The following is a 19,428-nucleotide window of genomic DNA, read 5'->3' as shown; positions in this document are numbered from 1 at the left end:
CTAATGATGGATGCAGGAAAGGATTTCTTGTTTTTATCCTGAACAAATGCCCTCAAGTGTTAGAAGGTACAAAATGTGCTGGGTTTGCCGATTAAATGTTTGTAAAGGTGTGACTCAGGGATCACTTGATACCATAAATATGAGTCATAATCTTCTTCTTGTGTCAGACTGGGCCTTCTATTGTTTATGTTTTCTATTAAACAAACCTTTGAGTTATCATTTAGCGTCTTAATCACTCCATGCTCTCTATATTTCTCCGCATCATTTAGTAGAATTATTGATTACTGTCTGGTCCTCTGTGACACAAGTCGACAGGAAGCTGCATTGACCTACGTAAAGAGCTGTTTGTTAAAGCATCAATCATCCATAAGTACGGTAAACAGAGAAACAGACGATGTCAGGAGAGTCTTCTTCTTAGAGTCTTCTTTGAGCAGTTAACTCATTTTTCGGACTTTTTACGGATGCTGCTTGTGGAAAATGCTGCTGTTGAATCTCTGCTGTAAGCGCCTGGTAAACTGTTAAATAATCTGCGCCAGTCATTTCTTGAAAGTGTGAAATATCACAGTTTGATAGCAGGTACAATAATGAGACATCAAGCATTTGCTGAGGATAGACTTTTTTTTTTTTAGCAGCTGAGAGATTAAGAAGGATAAATACTGTCCGTCTGGTGTACAAAAAGAGTGTTTGGTGTTCACCAGGGCGGCTGTGGCTCAGCGGTGGAGTCGGTCATCTCTCAGACAGAAGGTCGGGGGTTTGATCCCCAGCTCCTGCAGCTACATATCCGATGTGTCCTTAGGCAAGACACTTAACCCCAAGTTGCTCCCGCTGCTTCGTCAGCGGCGTATAAAATGTGTGGATTAGTAAATACTGATGGTCACTTTACACAGCAGCCTCTACCATCAGTGTGTGAACGTGTAGGTGTGACCTGCGGTGTAAAAGTGATTTGAGGAGTCAGAAGACTAGAAAAGCGCTTTGCAAGCTCAAGTCCATTTAGCATTTACACTCAATGTTAGAGGTGGGAAAAAAGTAGATTTATTGTAAAAACCGAGATTCTTCTCTTCTAAGATTTAAAATCAATTCATATTTTTTTTTTAATCTCTAAAAAAAAAAAAAGATTTGTTTTGGATAATGTGTTGCTCCCTGCTAAGTGCTAATGCTAGCTCTTTAACTCAGTAGAATGCCAAATAGCGCAGCAAGAAGTTCAGCCAGTCTCACAGATGACTGGAGTAGATCCTGAAGTATGGACTCATACAAAAATAGACTTTGAATCAATGGATCAATGAATCCAGAATCGTTTTGAATCGAAATTCGATTCTTAATCGAATTGTGACCCAAAGAATCAAAATCAAATCGAATGGTGAGACACCCAAAGATTCCCGGCCCTATACTCAGACATGAGACTCAGATTCAGAATTCGGTTTTATTGCCAAGTATTTTTACCCATACAAGGAATTTGACTTGGTGTATTGGTGCTAAACAATTAACAAGGAAATAAAGCAGAACTAGCAGCAACTTAAATTAAACAGCGTAAGAAGCTATTACAATATATAAAATATAATTAAAAAATTTAAAATATAAAAAATAAAAAACACAAATGTCCAGCACCTTAGCATAAAGCAGCTAAACTTCTGAGTATATGGAATCAGAGTGAACTAACCCTGTGTTTGTGTTTGTTTGCAGGTCTGTATGGTGTCAGGAGCATTGAGCTGTGACAAAAACAGCTCACCACAAGAGCGTCTGAGCTCAGCAGGGAGAACCTCCATATCTACATCCAGGTCAACCTCAGACGTCATGTGGATCAGATGCCTGCTCTTCGTCTCCACCCTGTTTGCTCCCATAGCATTAGGTAAGTGTTGAGACGACCACTGTGCAGCTTTAAGACGAACACCGTGCAGAAATAATCACACACATACGTCTGGTGTTTTTTTTAATTTTTAATTTTTATGCTTTATCACACAAGATAAATGTTCTAGGCAAACTCAATCAAGCACCTAAACATATGGAAATACATTTTTACAATCAAACTCCAAAGTTGGATGACATAAATGAAGCAGATGTGGAAACAAGAATGAAGTCATCCTGTTTTAAAGTCAGGTATTAAATGACTACATATTGAGATATAACTGTCCGTAATGTGGGTCAATAAATCGATTCAGTGATCGAGTCATTATCATCAATGTGAAGCAAAAAACACACAGATCCATATCATCTCGTTTAGGATTCTTTGATTTTAAAATTCTCAAACACATTTGCGTCACTCTCTACCTCCACGTGCTGCGAGTCGATCAAAGCAGCTAAGAAAAAGCCCAATAACGTCAGTCGGTTGTGTGTGTCATGGGCGGCGTTGTCATGGCAACCGCCATGAAAGACACGGGGCGTTACAAACCTAAAATGATTGATTTCTGTTGAGGTAATGTAACAACAAAAATATATATAACACAGGTTAAGTCATTTTTTTAAATTAATTTAGATATTTTAGTGTAATTAAATTCTACATACTCACACCTTCAATCCCGATACATAACATGCTAAAATACTCCCTCCCTCACATAGGAGCTGCACAGGGTTCACCCCAATTTGACTAGAAGGTAAACCTCATGGTTTAAAAAAATCACACATTCAAATGTTAAACTGAATGATGGATAAATTCCATTTAGCTGCTTCAGTTAGAGAGCTTCAGCACTGTACATGTTGGCTCACTGTCACACTGTCAGAGCTCACTTTCTTTTTCATATGAAACATTCCTCTCTTTAAAAAATGGCAGGCCTGGGTCCACTTGGAAAGAAATGTTATTCACTGTGATATACTTTATTTCACTCTTGTGACTGTACATACCTCCTCTGCAGTGCATATTTATTGCATATAACATAACACTTTTTCACTCTCCTGTTTTCCCTCGAACACACATATATCCCCTGCGCACACACACACACACACACACACACACACACACACACGCATACACACACACACACACACACACACACACACACACACACACGCTGCAGATGCATCCCCAGCAGGTTGTCTCTATGTTTCCTCCTCTCCCCTGTGACGGTGGGCTTTGAAGACTCCTACAGGGAGCTCTGGCCCACTTGGACTTAATCCTATTAATGGCTGCTTTCAATCACACTGTTGTGAAGAAAAAACTGCCACACATGTGCAAACACAAAGAACACACACACACACACACACACACACACACAGAGTCAAGCATGTTCTTCTTCATGGGGCTAACATGTGCTCAGATGAAATACGGTACAACAACACAGATGAAACAGAGGTAGTGCTCTCACAGGCAGCAACCGAGACGCGCTAAAAACCAAAAGGGGCTTTGCTCCAACGCAGAGAGATGATTTTCAGTCCAAGGTATTTGCATCAATGTCAAAGGAATAAGTCGACATATGCAAATCATGCTGTTTATACTTAGCCAGGATTAGGTGAAACAAAGACAGTTTAGCTTGAGGACACACACCAGCGAGCACTCCATCTTTCCCCTCCGAGCCGTGCCTTGTCATTATTTCGGGGTTATGTGAAGACAAATAAAAGGGAAAAGGAAAGCATGGATCTTTGAACACTCTTCTTCTGCAGTTGAGAGTGCATACTGTATCGGGCAGAAACAGGGTTTAACCTCGTAAGGTGTCCTTGTTGATCGTGCTCGTGTTAGAAAATGCTACAACTGCACAAAAGTTAGCGTCACTCCTCAAAGAGCCTCTTTGGTAAATATATGGACAGTCTACTGTACACAGTGTTAAAGGTGATGCTGTTTGTTCTCTGCAAACAAATATCACAAAGAGACGACAAACGAAACAAAAATATTTGCCCCCTTCTCAGAACTTTCCGTCCCTGTCCTTGGAAAAAAAACATCCACCGTTGGGATATATTTCTACGAAAACAAACACACTTTTAATAGCAGGCTCAGTATCCTTCCTTTTAAAGGCAGCGGTCTCGTTTTAAGCAAATGTTATCGCAACAGGAATAAACACTGTGTTCCTGTGAGACCATTTTAAACTGTGGAATGATACTTTTCAAAATAAGTGCAATGCTCAACCGACGCCTGGACGCCAAACCGTCACCATCGGACTGTGTCTCCCCCACAACCACCGCCATCCTCAATAATTCACGGCCTGCTCCCGACCTCTGTGTGGACAACAGGAGCACGAGGACTACAAAGGAGAAATCCTTCCTGCATATTATCCCACATGCTCTTTTGTTTTTAAAGATTTATTTTGGGGCTTTTTGTGCCTTTAATGGAGAGATAGGACAGAGTGGATAGAGTCAGAAATCAGGGAGAGAGAGAGAGTAGGGAATGACATGCGGGAAAAAAGCCACAGGTTGGATTTGAACCTGGGCCGCCCGCTTGGAGGACCAAAGCCCCCATACATGGGGCGCGCGCACTAACCACTGTGCCACCAGCGCCCCATTGAGATAACATTTAATATGAATTGGCGTGACATAAATACTTATTGATTGAGTGAATGCTCAGGCCATCATTCTTTTTTTCTGTGTTCACATTTTTATTTTTAAAGATTTTTTTGGGCATTTTACGCCTTTAATCGAGAGATAGGACAGTGAATAGAGTCAGAAATCAAGGAGAGAGAGAGGGGCGGGGGAGGCATGCGGGAAAGGAGCCACAAGTTGGATTCGAGCTTGGACCGCCCGCTTGGAGGTCCTTACATGGGGTGGCTCACTTGTGAGTTTTAAATTGTTTTTTTTGTCAATGACAGAAATATTTCCCAAAGCTCCTGAATAGAAAAATCCATTATTGACTTTGAAGTCAGAAACCTTTTTCAGGCACGTTTTTATGTCTCTCAGTTGCCCAAGGGACGATTGAAAGACGGGTCCCAAGGGACGAGGGTCCCTGACCACAACTTCACCCTAATAAAAGAAAAGCCCAGAATGCACTGCGCCGATACTTCTCCTGATCATTTATCAAGCTATAGCTCCTGTACCGCCAACACGGCATATGTTGTTTGGAAAAAGCGATATCAGGCGCTGTGTGCACTGGCAATCCATGTTAGTAGGATCAGTTTAGTCTTGTTTCTTTCACAAGATTTATTGACAGTCAGAAAAATAGAACTGTGTCAGCCTTTTCTCCTTAAAACATCCTTTGCCCTTTTGAAAACTCTGCTCGTTTCTCGCTTCAACTCAGACGACCCACATTTGAGAGACACCGGCAGTGGCCAAACGCTTTGGCAGTTCAAGTGAGAGATCACTTTTTAAATCTCTCTCTCCTCTTCCCATCTCGCCCTCTCCTTCTTCCTTCTCCTTCTTCTTTTACGTCCGTCCACCTCTTTTGCCACTCTCTTGTTCTTGGCCCAAATGTAAAAATCAATATCCTTTTGTTTCTGCCCCCCCTGAGGCAATGAGAGTGTCTGAATAAGATTGTCTCTACTGTCCAGGGCTGCCAAGATTCTGTCACCACTTACACAACTAACGACGGACACATTAACATGCACGTGCCAGCGCCGACAGGATTGCATGTGTGCTAAATATTAGTGTGTGCTGTATGTGCTTACTCATGTGGCTGCACATCAGGGTTCATTTTGGGAGCTATTTTAAATTAAATCTTAAGTCTTTAGACAACAAACGCTTATTAAGTTCCGTCACATTGTAGTCACTTCTACTCTTTGTAGTTTAAGTTAAAGTTTAGAGGCCGGCAACTCAAACCGTCGTAGTCCAGTTTGAGTCAATACGAAGTCATTTTTTATTTTAGTCATTACTTTTAGTCAAAGCGTCGTCCTGCTCTCCGACTGGCAGACTCACACACACACCTCTCCTCTCCCCTTCTTGTAGTTTGATGGAGAGATTAGAAGAACAGTGGGGGGGAAATATGGATTTTGAAGGTCCAATAGACCACCGCTAACATTTTGGCCCATTTCATCTCGGTAAAAAAAAATCAAACTTTTCTGCTGTCAGAGTTTTTATCATCAAAGATCAGCTCTTTTTTGCGTCTCAACATTTTTATTATTTATTTATTTATTAGTCAATTTATTGAACACGTTAAGAAAATACAAGCACAAAATAAAAAGGAAAAAAACAAACTGGATCCTCAGGGTCCATAGCAACAAATAAATAACTCAAATAATATAGTTCATGTTCAAAAGGGATAGGACGAATATTGATGTTGATTTCGGTCCAGTTTCATCTCGGTAAAGAAAATGAAACTTTTCAGAGTTTTTATCATCAATGATCCAGTTTTTTTTGCGTCTCAACATCTCGTCTTTGTCGAGGACAAACGGCCGTTGATGAACATTTACCGTCATTTATGTTGCTAACAAAATGAACACTGCAGCACGCGCTTCTTTGCAAAGAGTGAGAGAATAATGTGCAGAGGACGTCGCTTGGAGGCAGGTTAAACACAGTGACGTTTTATAGCAGGTGAGCAGGCAGCTGATACACATGAATCATAGGGTAACAGACAAGACGGGCCAGTGTGTGAGAGAACGGCATTTATTGCATCTTCTGAAGGCAGAGTGGCTTTTAATTGGAACACAGATAGACCCCTTATTTGAATTATGTGTGTGTGTGTGTGTGTGTTATAATGCTCCCTTTATGCCTAACAGGGACCCTGCAAGGCCACACTGTAAGACATCTGATCCAAAGCCAGTCTAGACAGCTGCCTTACAATACTGCGTATTGATCCCCGCACGCTTCAATTAACCCTCTCCTCACATTTTACATTCATGGTCACGGAGGCGTACATGACGCAGCCATTGAAAAACTAATAAACTATAACACTCTTATTAACACAGTAACGACCCACTGCCCTAAGCACTCCCCCCTCTCTCTCTCTCTCTCTCGCTCTCTCTCGCTCTCTCTCACACGCGAAAACACATGACGTCCTGCAGACACTGCTGAGACACACACCCAATCTGAATGTGTGCTTAAGGTCTCATCGTAGCCTGGGGTGCTATATGTGTGTGTGTGTGTGTGTGTGTGTGTGTTCATTAGAGGGAACATTTTCAGTAAATGTCATGTATATATCAGTCTTATCTCTAAGCTAGTGCCTGCATTTATCATTGTAGTGCCCTCAGGTAACACCGCCCAGATAGTGGCTACACTTGCTTTGAATCTCTGCCTTTTTACGTGTAATCACTCGGAATATTTGTGTGTGTGTGTGTGTGTGTGCGTGTGCGTGTGCGTGTGCGTGTGCGTGTGTGTGTGTGTGTGTGTGTGTGTGTGTGTGTGTGTGTGTGTGTGTGTGTGTGTGTGAAGGGCAGTATTAAGTAGAGCCCAGGCAGAGTGTCATTGAGCTCATTCAGATTCTCCGCTGCATTCGTGTAACCATGACGCTCCCCCAGCCAATGAGAGAGCCGAGGGAGGGAGGGAGGACAGGGTTGCTATGGTTATCCTGACAAGGAGAGCGAGGAAGGTGGTGCTGTGCCTTTTGCTTTTTTTGGGGGGGGGGGGATGTTGTGGTTCTGTGTTTGATACTGGGTGTAATCTTCGGGTTCTTCTGTTTGTTTGTGTTTGTATGCACGCGTGATGTGTGTGCGTGTGTGTGTGTGTGTGTGTGTGTGTGTGTGCATGTGATTTAAAAAATGATTTGGAAGGCCATGACTGGAATTATTCCTCAATAAAATGGAAGTGTTATAGAGTCAGTCACCGGGCATGAAGCCACCACAAACTACAGTCACTATCAGAGATTGAATATGTTTTATTAGTTTATTCAACAGAGACAATGCATATCATATATACTGCACCAGATGTAGCTTAAAGAGAAGAGCTAATAAAAATCTAGCAGGAGTAGCCGCTGACACGCAGCGTGACGCTGTGTGGAATAAAATGTTCTTTACAATGACAGTGGCGCTAGGAGAAAACAAAAACAAGAGCAACACAAGTGAACACCTCAGCTGATAACCTATCCGTCAAGGGATGAAGACTGAAGCACCCGGGGATCGCTGCCCTCGACAACACAGAATAACAACATCCAAGCTGCACCACAACAACATGAAAATCCCAGGGAGCATCCAGCCCCACACTCAATATCACAAACGCCCTCTGTAATCAAAAGACTTTATAGGAAAAAAAGGACATATATGATGAGAGGCACATGTGTGTCATACCCTTTCATTATGTTGAAAATGGTTTGCCATACTTTGGACGGCGTGGGCTGCGACTGTACAGGCAACAATTGTTTACCTGCCGTTTGGTTTTTGGCAGATTTATAGAATTTATTATCAAGTAGGTAGGAAGAGAAAACTCGTTTTGTTTTTTTCCGACACATTGATTTTCTTCAGTTTCAAAAACAATAAATGACCTGGAAAGTAAATTGACCTTTCCTTGGTTGATTCGCTACCAATTTTCGTCCAATTGCTAGTGCTTCAAAAACAACACATGCACACGCATTGTCGACGGATTTCCGCGTGGAAAATGCTCTTCTTAGCGATGGTGCTCTGTTGTAAGTTTAATACATGCAGTTGTAACCCTGTCTGTCAAAAATAATATGTAAAGAGACTAGGGATGCAACAATTCTCAATGTAATTTTAAACCGTTCAGTACGGCATCCATGGTCCAATACCCACTTGGAAATTGTGGTATTTTAGCTGTGGCTTACAACTATATAGATAGATAGATAGATAGATAGATAGATAGATAGATAGATAGATAGATAGATAGATAGATAGATAGATGGATAGATGGATAGATAGATAGATAGATAGATAGATAGATGGATAGATACTTTATTGATCCTGGGGGAAATTCAAAGCATCCAAGACGTACATGACATGAAACATTTGTTACAATTTAAACCCATACATATATATTAACCTAAAAAAGATTGAAAGAATACCCCTAGATGACTTAATCAAACTTAAACTGTGCAATTAAAAATAGACTTATACAAGAAATGTAAGTAACCCGTTCAGGGATAAAAATATATGTGTAATTTAAAGCAAGAACCTATAAACTATAAAGTAGCCACCCTGCATTGTATTTCTCAATGAATTCTGCATAAATTCCCAAGAATGGAATACCAAAAACACCCCGCTCCAAACCAACAGCCCGGACTTTCAGAATTTAAACCGAACCTAAAACCCTGACCAAAAAAACCCCAGAGGTGCATATTGGGCCGTCAGCTTACTGAATTTTTGATTCCCAAGAAGATACTTATGATTTAGAAGTCAAAGCCTTGTCTCTTAAAACAACAGAGGAACATATCGCAGCTTGTGAATGCCTTGTTAGGGTTGTCACGGACACATCTGACTTGTCTGCAGAAGCTGGTGATGGAACCCTCGACCTTCCGGTTGAGAGACGACCGACTCTTCCAACTGAGCCACATTAATATACCGTCCACATGAGATAACCGGCTGTAGTCCTGATAAACTATTCTCACAGCATGCATTAACGTTATATCAGAAAAAAGCACAGATGTCAGTAATAACTTTAAAAGAATAACTGTGTTGATTTCTGGGTTTGGTATTCAGCAGCATTGTTTACTGGATGGAACTGAACCACCCTTAACAACAACTGTGTCCTTGTTTCCACTTTCTTTTGATATGACAAACAAATTAGTCTGAAGTATGATGACAGGTCTGCTGCTTGAAGCTAGAGACATCCCAGAAGTAGAGCTAAAAGCCTCACATCCCTGCATCCCCCTGCCTTGTCTGCTACTTCCTTCTCTTCCTCTTTTGAAGATTGCCCTACAGTCCATACCATTACCAGACGTTGACCTTATGGGATAACAAGACTTATTGAGACAAAAGCAGACTTGATCGCTGTTGGGTCTTGCAGATGTTTCATCATCCACGAGGTTTTCATCTTATTAGAATTAATGACATGTTTCCCATCTCGGTACAATGAGAGTGGATGTATGCATCAAATTTGCAACTTCCCTGCATAATTAGGCATCGCCATCTTTTAATAATCTTGCAGCACTAAATGCTTGTTGAAGTTGCCAGGCAATTACTTTCTATCTAGAATGATGTCTGCAACGACTCGCTGCAAAACAGTAATTACCAAGCGAGTTCACTTGCAACAGTGGACATGCCCTTATGAAAAAATATTCTGTGACGCTTTTGTTTTCTAATAGTGTGGATAATTAGTCTGTTTGACAAGGGTACAAATGCCTTTTTGAGTTGAACACAATTAGAGCCGCCATTGCACTTACATCAAGACGGTCTATAACATTGTCTGATAGCGGAGTTAAAAAAAAGGAGCGCAGTATATTAAGCGTTGTTTTTCTTACCAGTGTTTGTGCTTTTGTGTCCAGTCTCCGGCCGTGCCCCCATCCCCATGGCGGTGGTGCGCAGGGAGCTGTCCTGTGAGTCCTACCCGATTGAGCTGCGCTGCCCGGGAACCGATGTCATCATGATAGAGAGCGCCAACTACGGCCGCACCGACGACAAGATCTGCGACTCGGACCCCGCCCAGATGGAGAACACGCGGTGCTACCTTCCCGACGCCTACAAGATCATGTCACTCAGGTCAGTACACGGATATGTGTTGTTCTGCAGGCTGTAAAAAACCCCACAAAAAACAGTGATGCCAAGTGTCTCCTTTTGAAAGAACTGTGGAACCACGGTGAAGAAATTCACAAGGTCGACTCGGTGCTGAGCTTTAGCTAAGGCAGCAACATTTGGAATTATCTCATTTTTTTTTGAGTGAACTGAAAGGCATTCTTCAGACTCAGAAATCCCAGTTACAGTAGGTGTGTAGTCTCTCCTTTAGTCTTCTTCATGGTGAAATCTCAATGCCAAGTTCTCCATCCTTCACACGATGACCCACTTTCATAACTTTGACAGAAATAAAGCAGCAAAGACACACCATTATACTGCAACATACCTGGCTGATGCAGTGACATGATGTGAAAAACTAGTCTCATATGTGAGGCCGACCCTGCTGTTATCAGATCTGTCTAGATTTATATGTAATACTGTGCTACACAATTACTTTTATTAGACAATGGAAAATACACTCGAGTAACAATCCCTCTACAGCTGGCCGGTGGGATCGGGCTTCCTCTCCTGGCAGTGCCAATAAGAGCACAGCAACTAAATCTACAAAGGATGATTGTTGTTTTTTTAATCTAAAGGCAGGGTTGGTCATTCTCTTCAGATCCACTTTTTAAAATTTTGGTTGTAATTGTCTTTAGGTCCTGACAGAAATTAATAACTCATGTTCTCTGAAAAAAGGAACAAAGAAAATCCGTCATCTGTATCAGTTTGTAAGTCTGTAAAAACTTCAACCAATGTCTGCCACGAGGTACCAATCTGATGAACCAATCAGACGCCTCCCTGTCGACGGCTCGTTCTCTACCCCTTGCGTGCTCTATCCCACACTCAAAGCGCGTCACCGATGACAGAGTTTGTACTGTGAGGTAGTCATTGGCTGTTGTGAGTAGTAAAATAGTCACTTTTTTTTTACATGTATTATGATAAAGTTTAGAGTTTACTTACCGCTGAATGAGACATGAGACGACGTAGTTCTTCACAATGCAAGCGATGAGCTGAGCTCCGCTTCTGGAGCAACGGCGCTCGTGCATGTAAGCGAGGGGGCGTGGCTTTTGAGGGAGCACAGAGGGGAGGAGGTGGGTGCAGACGGAGCACTGAAGGGAATGCTACTTTCAAAATCATGCTAGTTTTTAGAAAATTACCAAACCCTGCCTTTAAAGTAAAAGAAACCTGAGATGTTCACTTTAAGGGATCTGAGATGCGAAAATGGTCATTAACGGTGTTTTTCACACATGCACAAAACTGCCTGGAATTTTTAATTCTTATTTTTTTATTACATTTTCAGCGTGAGAACGCAGCCGGTAACACAAACTGATCAGTAACCGACCTGATCTTTGTGCACTTCTTGAAGCTGCTTCACACTCTTTTTTCGCTCTCCAGTTTCCATTTACCACTCATACATTGATATTGTGAATACATCCAATTACATGTAGCATTGATATAAAGGCACAAAGTGTCGTCTCGACAGTCTCTGCCATTTCTGCATCGTCCTTTTTCCTGCCTCCAGTTGTACATCGAGAACATGAACATGAGATTTCAGGGGCGGCCTGTCCTGACATTTTCTGTGGACATTTCTGTGGAGTGCACGTGTGTAAAAACATTACAGGCATGGATTTCACAAAACTAAGCTTGATGCTTGATAGATATGGTGACGCTTTAGAGCTTTGGTACAGTCAGTTAATTAGAGCTCGTTAGAACATGTTCCTGTGATTTTAGAGTTGTGTTGTGTACAGGCCTCGGTAATTGTAGTGTCCAATTTCAAGTAGAAGTTGTAACAGAAAGACGGAGCGCTGTTTAATTTACTGCTCGACTGTCAGAAGTGTTTTGTTCTCGGTGAACAATGTTAACACTCCCTCGGTTTATTTTTATTTTTTTTTGTCCTGGCTTGAGCGAGTAGTCTATATCTTGTTTATTTGTTGTTCATGTCTGTGGCTTTTTTTTTTTTTTAACACCACTGTTGAGTCTGTAATGGGCAGGTATGATAATAAGAACTTACTGAAAAATAATAGCAGAAACTAAAATAGCAAGCGGGGTGGGGGGTGGGGGGGGGGGAGCTGTGTGTAATGAGAACGTCTGGATATAAATAATTCATTAAAGTCACCGTTAGTATCTCAGTTCTGTTCGGATCACGTGTTCCTCTGACTTTGAGCGCTCTTTCCTGCTGTCCCATTATTTCTCCTCTCATCTTTTTTTTATTTTTTTCACTGTCTAAATATTGCTTCCACCTCTCTCTCGTTCTCTCTCTCGCTCTCTCTCTCCTCCCTCCCCCCTCTCTCTCTCTCTCTCTCTCTCTCTCTCTCTCTCTCTCTCTCTCTATCAAACCACCTGTCTGTGTCATGCGGCGGTGCTCTGATTGCGATTGCTTTGGCCTGGCTCGAGCGCTCCACTCCGCTCTGGCAGCTGCAGCTTGTGTGGCCACTCTCCTCCTACAGCCCTGGCCATCCATAATTTATACATCACACACACACACACACACACACACACACACACACACACACACACACACAGAAAAACACAGCATGTGCCACACACAGCATCCACTGCCCAGGGGCTACACCAGACTTTAAGCTGCAATTAGCAGAGCCAGAGGCCAAACTTAATCTTAAGCGATCCTCTGTGGAGGTGACTCAGACTGGAAACAAATGTTTATCACATATATTATCTGTGTGTGTGTGAGTTACAAGAAGCCATAAGTGAGCCTCTGCGTGTGTCTGTGAGCCGTACTGTATTAATGCAGCTAGATACGCTTATGCAAACAGACTGTTGTGTTTTTTTTTTGAAGCACCAGCGTTACACCCAAATGCACACGGGGAATCTTCTTCGACTGTGTGCTCATGCTCATATCTAATGTGCGTGGTTTTGTTGCTCTAATGTGTGTTGAAGGCTGGATTGGCTTTTCTCTTTTGCACACTTCGCAGTGTGTGCTTTTGGCTCTCTCCCCAAACTCACACAGCCGCTGTCTTCAGTCTGTTTCAGCTCGTCTGGTTTCCACTCTGTCACTCCCTCTATGTCTGTATCCTCTCTGCTTTTCAGGCCCTGCTCGACCGGCTGATAAAATCAGAGCATGTTCCGCCTGCCCAGTGTTTCCTCAGTATCACATTCTGCCTTTGTTTTCCTCTATACCACTCTCCAAAGCCAAGGAATGTGTGTGTGTGTGTGTGTGCATGTGTGTGTGTGTGTGTGTGTATATGCATGTGCACGCCCACACCACATAATTGGTCTTGATATCAAAGCCTCATATCTCCAGAGGGTCTCACAAGGCTTCTCAGGCAACCCAGAGAGGACCTGATATCGCTGCATTTCCCAGATTATCTCCCCATTGGGACACGCTGGGTTGAAGGGGGGAAACAAAGCCGTGGCCATGAAAGTTACGCTTAATCTGTTTCAGCGATATCCTGGCCCCCAGTTCAATGACTCACTCCTCTTTATCGTGTTTTGAACTAAAATGCCTGTTTCCCCAAAATGGCTACCGAGCCGTCTTTGTTTGAAGGTCTGTTGTCGTTAACAAGGGGAAATGAGCACGTGTTTCTAATTTCAATTGTTTTATTTGGCTCATCCCACGAGCAAAAGTATTCTCCACTGCTCTCTGTTTCCCTGAAAATATCAGGATCACTGTCATTAGCCGTTCGCACCAGGGCCCGACCCATATGGGATTCGACATGGGTTTGATACCAGAAAAATCCCTTACCAATATATTGGCCGATCTCTTTTTCAATCCATCTTTGATCTGTAGAGATAAATAGAGATATAAATATGCACATTTATTGTGTTAATCTCTCAAATGCAGTTATCAATCACTTGTGAAGAAGATATAAAACAAAGACAAGATGGTCACTCAACTGGAAAATAACTGCATGTACATGAGTCACCGCTTGACACCTGTTGTAATCCATAAAGCGCCCTCTGCTGGTGAAGGAGAACTGCTAGTGTAATACAATCAAATTTAAATTAAATGCTATGTGACTGATGAATAAATCTGGTAATATTGCCGCATATGTGGGATAAAAGTAGCTGATATCGATAGTCACTTGATCAGCTAATATCGGACGATATTATTAATCCGTTGGGCTCTTTTGAAGCCCATCGATGGCGGTCGACATTTTGGAAAGGCAAAGAGGTGGAGCTGAGCCGGGCCGGACGCCTCCTGGCAAACAGCTTTTAACACATCCACCTGTCAGTCAGCCACACCTATAGTGACGCAAATATATGAATAACTCTCACGCTTAATAGATTCAAAATGACAACACGCACACACACAGCAGTGTACAGTCTTGCCAGTTTACTCAACATCTTCCCTTTATTCCATCTATGATACTACCTCAGACTGCAAATCAGGGTCGGAGCGACTTCACCCCCCCGCACTGCAGGCGAGGCGTTCCAGTGGCTAAATATCCTGCCTTGAATCGCCTACATGTTTTGTATTATTCAAACGCTGCTACAGCAAGGGTGTGGTCCTGTTGAGTGTGCCGTAAAGTGTCACCGGGGGAGACTTATATCAGGGGCAACAGAAGCATTTGGGAACTTTTGGGTAATTCAGTCCTGCAACAGAGGAGAGGAGCCTCAAGCCAAAATGGTGGAATGCCTGCGAGTTCGAGCGACCCATTGACATAAAAAAGTGACTTGATGGCTTCTACGGAGATGCTTCACAATGCACTCCTTGTCCCTCACTGATACTTGAGTGCTTCATGGATGGAGTACCTTTCAGCGCACTCTCTCCCTCGAAACCAGCACACATGCATTCAGGCACTTGAGGCTGCAAGTGTGGACACTGAAGAATGTGCAGACATCGCACACAAAGGCACACAAGCTCTGTTTTGCTCCCTGTGCAACAGCAACCGAGGAAGAAAATTACTTCTGGACTTCAAACAGACTTTCCCCCCTGACACCTCTGTACCCCGCCTGTCCCACCTTGTCACCTTGTTTGCCCTTCCTCCTGTCTTCCCATCTATTGCTCTCCTCCTTCCTTCCTCCCTTTCTTTTTTTTTTCTTTTTTTAAGTCCCCCAACACTTCGACAAGCAAGACAAGGGTATGCAGTTGTTCACCTTCTCTTTTTGAAAGTGTCAAATAACATACTTCATCGTATTCTTCTATCTGTCACTATCTTAATATCACCATTTTTGTCATTCCATTTCCTGTTATTTTCTTCTTTTTTTTTTTACCTCCCACTTCTCCAAATTGTTTCTCACCCCCTTCTTCTCACCCTCACTGTCACTTATTCTTTCTCCCTCACCATCTGTTAAGGCTTTTATCGCCCTTTCCTGCTCTTTTTTCTTTCTCTGCTCATTTCTTTCTCACTGCTGCTCAGGGGAAAAGTGGGTTAAGACAGAAATACAGCACCTTATGGAGTTCAACCTGTTTCCTTTATTACACAGTGTGTATTATATATTTAAATGGAAATTACTTTATTTGTGGAGGGACCATGTGCAGTAGGAAACATAAATGCTGTCATTTGATGCATTGCACCAGAGTTAGCTTAGAGCTAATTTACATCTGCTCTCGCTTTTCAGCTAGGGATGTGCACGCTTAGCCGACGAAACCGTTAAACATCGTCACCCTCGCTTGTCTGCACCAGAAAACCAGTCGGTTGAATGAATTATAAATAGTTGTATATGCTGGCCCTGCTCACCCCGCTCTACTACCCGGATGTAAACAAGCACAGTGCATGGATAGCATCTTGTAGGAGCAGTGCAGTATGGCAGTCGTTTGATGTAGGAAATTCAGATAAAGTTTTAAGGCTGTGTCTGCAGGTTAAACTGTCATATTGGATGGAGGTGGTTACCTTTAAAGGTCACATATTCTCCTCCTTTTCAACCAGTTTAAATAAGTCCCAGAGGTCGGCCAAAACATGTGTGTGAAGTTCTAAATCCACTCTGATCCTGTATTTGATCATGCTTATAAACCCCTCTGTTTCAGCCCTGCTCAGAACAGGCTGTTTCTGTGTCTGTACCTTTAAATATGTAAATGAGCTGTGTCTGACCACGCCCCCTCTCTGGAAGGGCTTGGGTGGCTCGGCTTTCTCGCTCCATGTCCTATTGTTTACGGTGAGAAGGCAGACTCAGAGGGCAGAACAAACACCTAGCTATGGGAGTGTCACCCACCTGGGGGAGGGGCTACTCATTCAAAACCTCCAAACGGCCTGTTTGAGCACACATTTTCTATAAAGCAGAGCAGGGAAAAGACGGAGAGGATGGACTTTTCTTATAATTGTGGGGTTTGTAAACAGATTAGGAACACATATTAGTGTCAGAGAAACATGGTGAATTGTGTTTTGCATAATATGTGACCTTTAATACTGGCATGCGGATGTTAACCTGCAGGGAGGGCCGAAGGCTGGCGGTAATAGCATTGCTAACGTTAGCCACACTCTGCAACCCAAATAACTTTATTAACCTGCAAGCAATTTCAAATGAATTGTTCTCAATGTCGACTGTTTTCTGGTAGTTTCCTAAATCAAAATTTCCATATAAAGACGAGGAAATTAGTTGCCTAGAAACATCTGAAACAAAATGTTTATGGGTCGAATGCTGGGAAAACATTCCCAAGTGTGAAGATCAAAACCTCAGGGGCCCTGGGGGTCCTATAGGTGCACTGTAAAAACACACACACACAGACACATACACACACACACACACCAGTGAATACACATGGGCATGCGTTCAAGAACATTCTTCATCGCCCATGCATGCATGTTCAAACACTCTGTTCTTTACACTCACCATCACACACACTCAGAGAGAGAGGCTGAAGGAGTTCCGAAGCTTTGTCAACTTCTCCTGGCAGCCTGTCTCTTCAGAACCAGGTCTCAGCCTTCAAAGCGCCAGGCTAGTGTGTGCAAGCCTTCTGAACACATCTCCGTGTGTGCATGTGTGAAAGCGTACAGTGTAGCACCGCTGTCTGCTTTTGGTATGTGTGCATGTGTGTGAGTGTGCACCAGCACGTTTGAACCATTCAGGCTGGAGACTGTAAAGAAAACCTCTGAAGTTCTTTTCCCTTTGACTCTGTGAATTATAGAAAAGCAGTTGAATCATGGACTGCAATCTGGTGCTTGCTATGTGCTGCAGTCCAGCAGTCTGGCACCCTTTTCCTTTTCTGTTTTCTTTAGAGCAGGCATACCTGCTCTTCATCTGTCTCCTCCATTTGAGTCTAATCAATCTTAGTAAACACAGACGGGGAAGAAGACAGATGCAGAATGGATACAAATAAGTCGTCTTATCGGTAGATTAATCTTTTATTGTTGATTATAATTCCAGCCCAGTGACTAAGTGCAAAAACATTATTAACTTCTATATTGAAGTTTGGCACTGAAGCAACAGAGGCTGTGTGTGTGTGTGTGTGTGTGTGTGTGTGTGTGTGTGTAATGTTTTGCAGCGGTAGCCTCATGGATATTTATAACAATTATATCTCCATATTAGAGCCATCTATCTTTCTTTCCTTTCTGTATCTGCTCCTCTTTCCTCTCTCCATTAAACCATCCTGCTTCTCATTGAATCAGGTCATATCGGGAAATGTCCTACTTAATGTGTGTGTATTGGTATGTGTGGGCGTGTGTGTGTGTGTGTGTGTGTGTGTGTGTGTGTAGGTGTGCGCATATATGTGTGTCTGTTGGGTGCACGCTGCCATCCTCATGTAGTCGCCACAGTTACAGGAGATGCCCCGCAGCACCCTGAGGGCCCAACTGTCACCCTTGCTCGGGTGCAGTAATTAGGGCCCACACACACATTCAGTACATGCCTTTGTACACACACACGCACACACACACTCACAGCCACACACACACTAATATGTGCCTATATGCATTTATATAATAAGAGAAAAATTATACAAATACATTAAAAAAATGTATTTCTTCTGCCATCACGTCGATCCTAAAGCCCCGCCTACACTTAGAGATTTTTAAAATCCTGACAGATGTCGAGAATGTGCGCGACCCCACACATGACCACAAATGAAGATGGATTCAACAGTTTTTGTTCTTACAGTGTGCGGGGAGCGATGATGTGATCAAAACAAAACACCACACACAGTAACAGATTCCATCCACAAACTACCAGAGTCCTGACTCTTCAAAAAGAAACCAGGAGATCATGTATAACCTCACGCCGTCAAGCAACACCTTAATGTAAACAATTAAATGGATGTGCTGTGTTTTTTTGCGCTTCCATCCTCAGTCAGCTTGCTTCCCCATTGGCTATCATTTTGTTCAATGTGTCAATCCACAGCGAGCATGCCCGGCCCATGTCCTTGTGGTTACCCCCCCCCCCCCACAACAGGATGTTAGATTGAAATTATTACACATTATGATTTGGAATCATAAAGCCCAAAATCTGTTTTGTACACACAGATTCTTTACCTTCATATACAGTATGTGACATCACACGTGTACCTTACAAACCTGATTAATGTCCCTAAAAGCAGTCATACAAGCTGCAGTGTACACTCACCCTGACTGACAGCTGTTGCTCTCTTTAAACCTGCACATTTCAACATGTCAAAGTTTCCACTGACTGGCCCTCGTCTCCTGTCGCCACAGCTCTGCTAACCTTAGTTATCATGCTTCACCGAGCACCTAAGCTACACGGCTGCATGAGGATGGCTTCAGAATGGTCTAGACACCACACACACACACACACACACACACACACACACACACACACACACACACACACGCACAAACCGTGACACTTCCAGAGACTAGCATGTGAGTCAGAGCGTCAGACAAGCGGGCATGTAGACAGGGACTGACTTCCTGTCTCACTTCATACTTTGACTTTGACATTGAAGCACAAATCCAGACCAGGACAAACAGAACAGCCCCTCCTCCCCCCTCCTCCCCCCTTTCCTACACATGCACATGCATGCATGCATACAAACATGCATCATGAGGTGAGGCTGACTAAATCCCTCATGACAGTGTCTCGGTGTGGCGTGGCTCCGTCTTCTTGCCGGCGATGCTGTTTTACACGCTCCTCT

At 43.0% G+C, this 19,428-nt stretch overlaps 1 protein-coding gene across 1 annotated transcript in view; it reads left to right on the top strand.

Moving 5' to 3' along the window:
• The window catches only part of adgrl3.1 (adhesion G protein-coupled receptor L3.1), a 170,052-nt gene that overhangs the window by 36,099 nt on the left and 114,525 nt on the right, over window positions 1-19,428 (top strand). The window contains exons 3-4 of the mRNA XM_065959108.1: window positions 1,681-1,846; window positions 10,217-10,430. Of these exons, the coding sequence (XP_065815180.1) occupies window positions 1,687-1,846; window positions 10,217-10,430 (374 nt within the window). The 5' untranslated portion in view covers window positions 1,681-1,686. The remainder of the gene's footprint in view (window positions 1-1,680; window positions 1,847-10,216; window positions 10,431-19,428) is intronic.

Source organism: Labrus bergylta, chromosome 1, assembly GCF_963930695.1.
Source record: "Labrus bergylta chromosome 1, fLabBer1.1, whole genome shotgun sequence".
NCBI lineage: Eukaryota > Metazoa > Chordata > Actinopteri > Labriformes > Labridae > Labrus > Labrus bergylta.
This window is presented reverse-complemented; position numbering and strand designations above follow the sequence as displayed.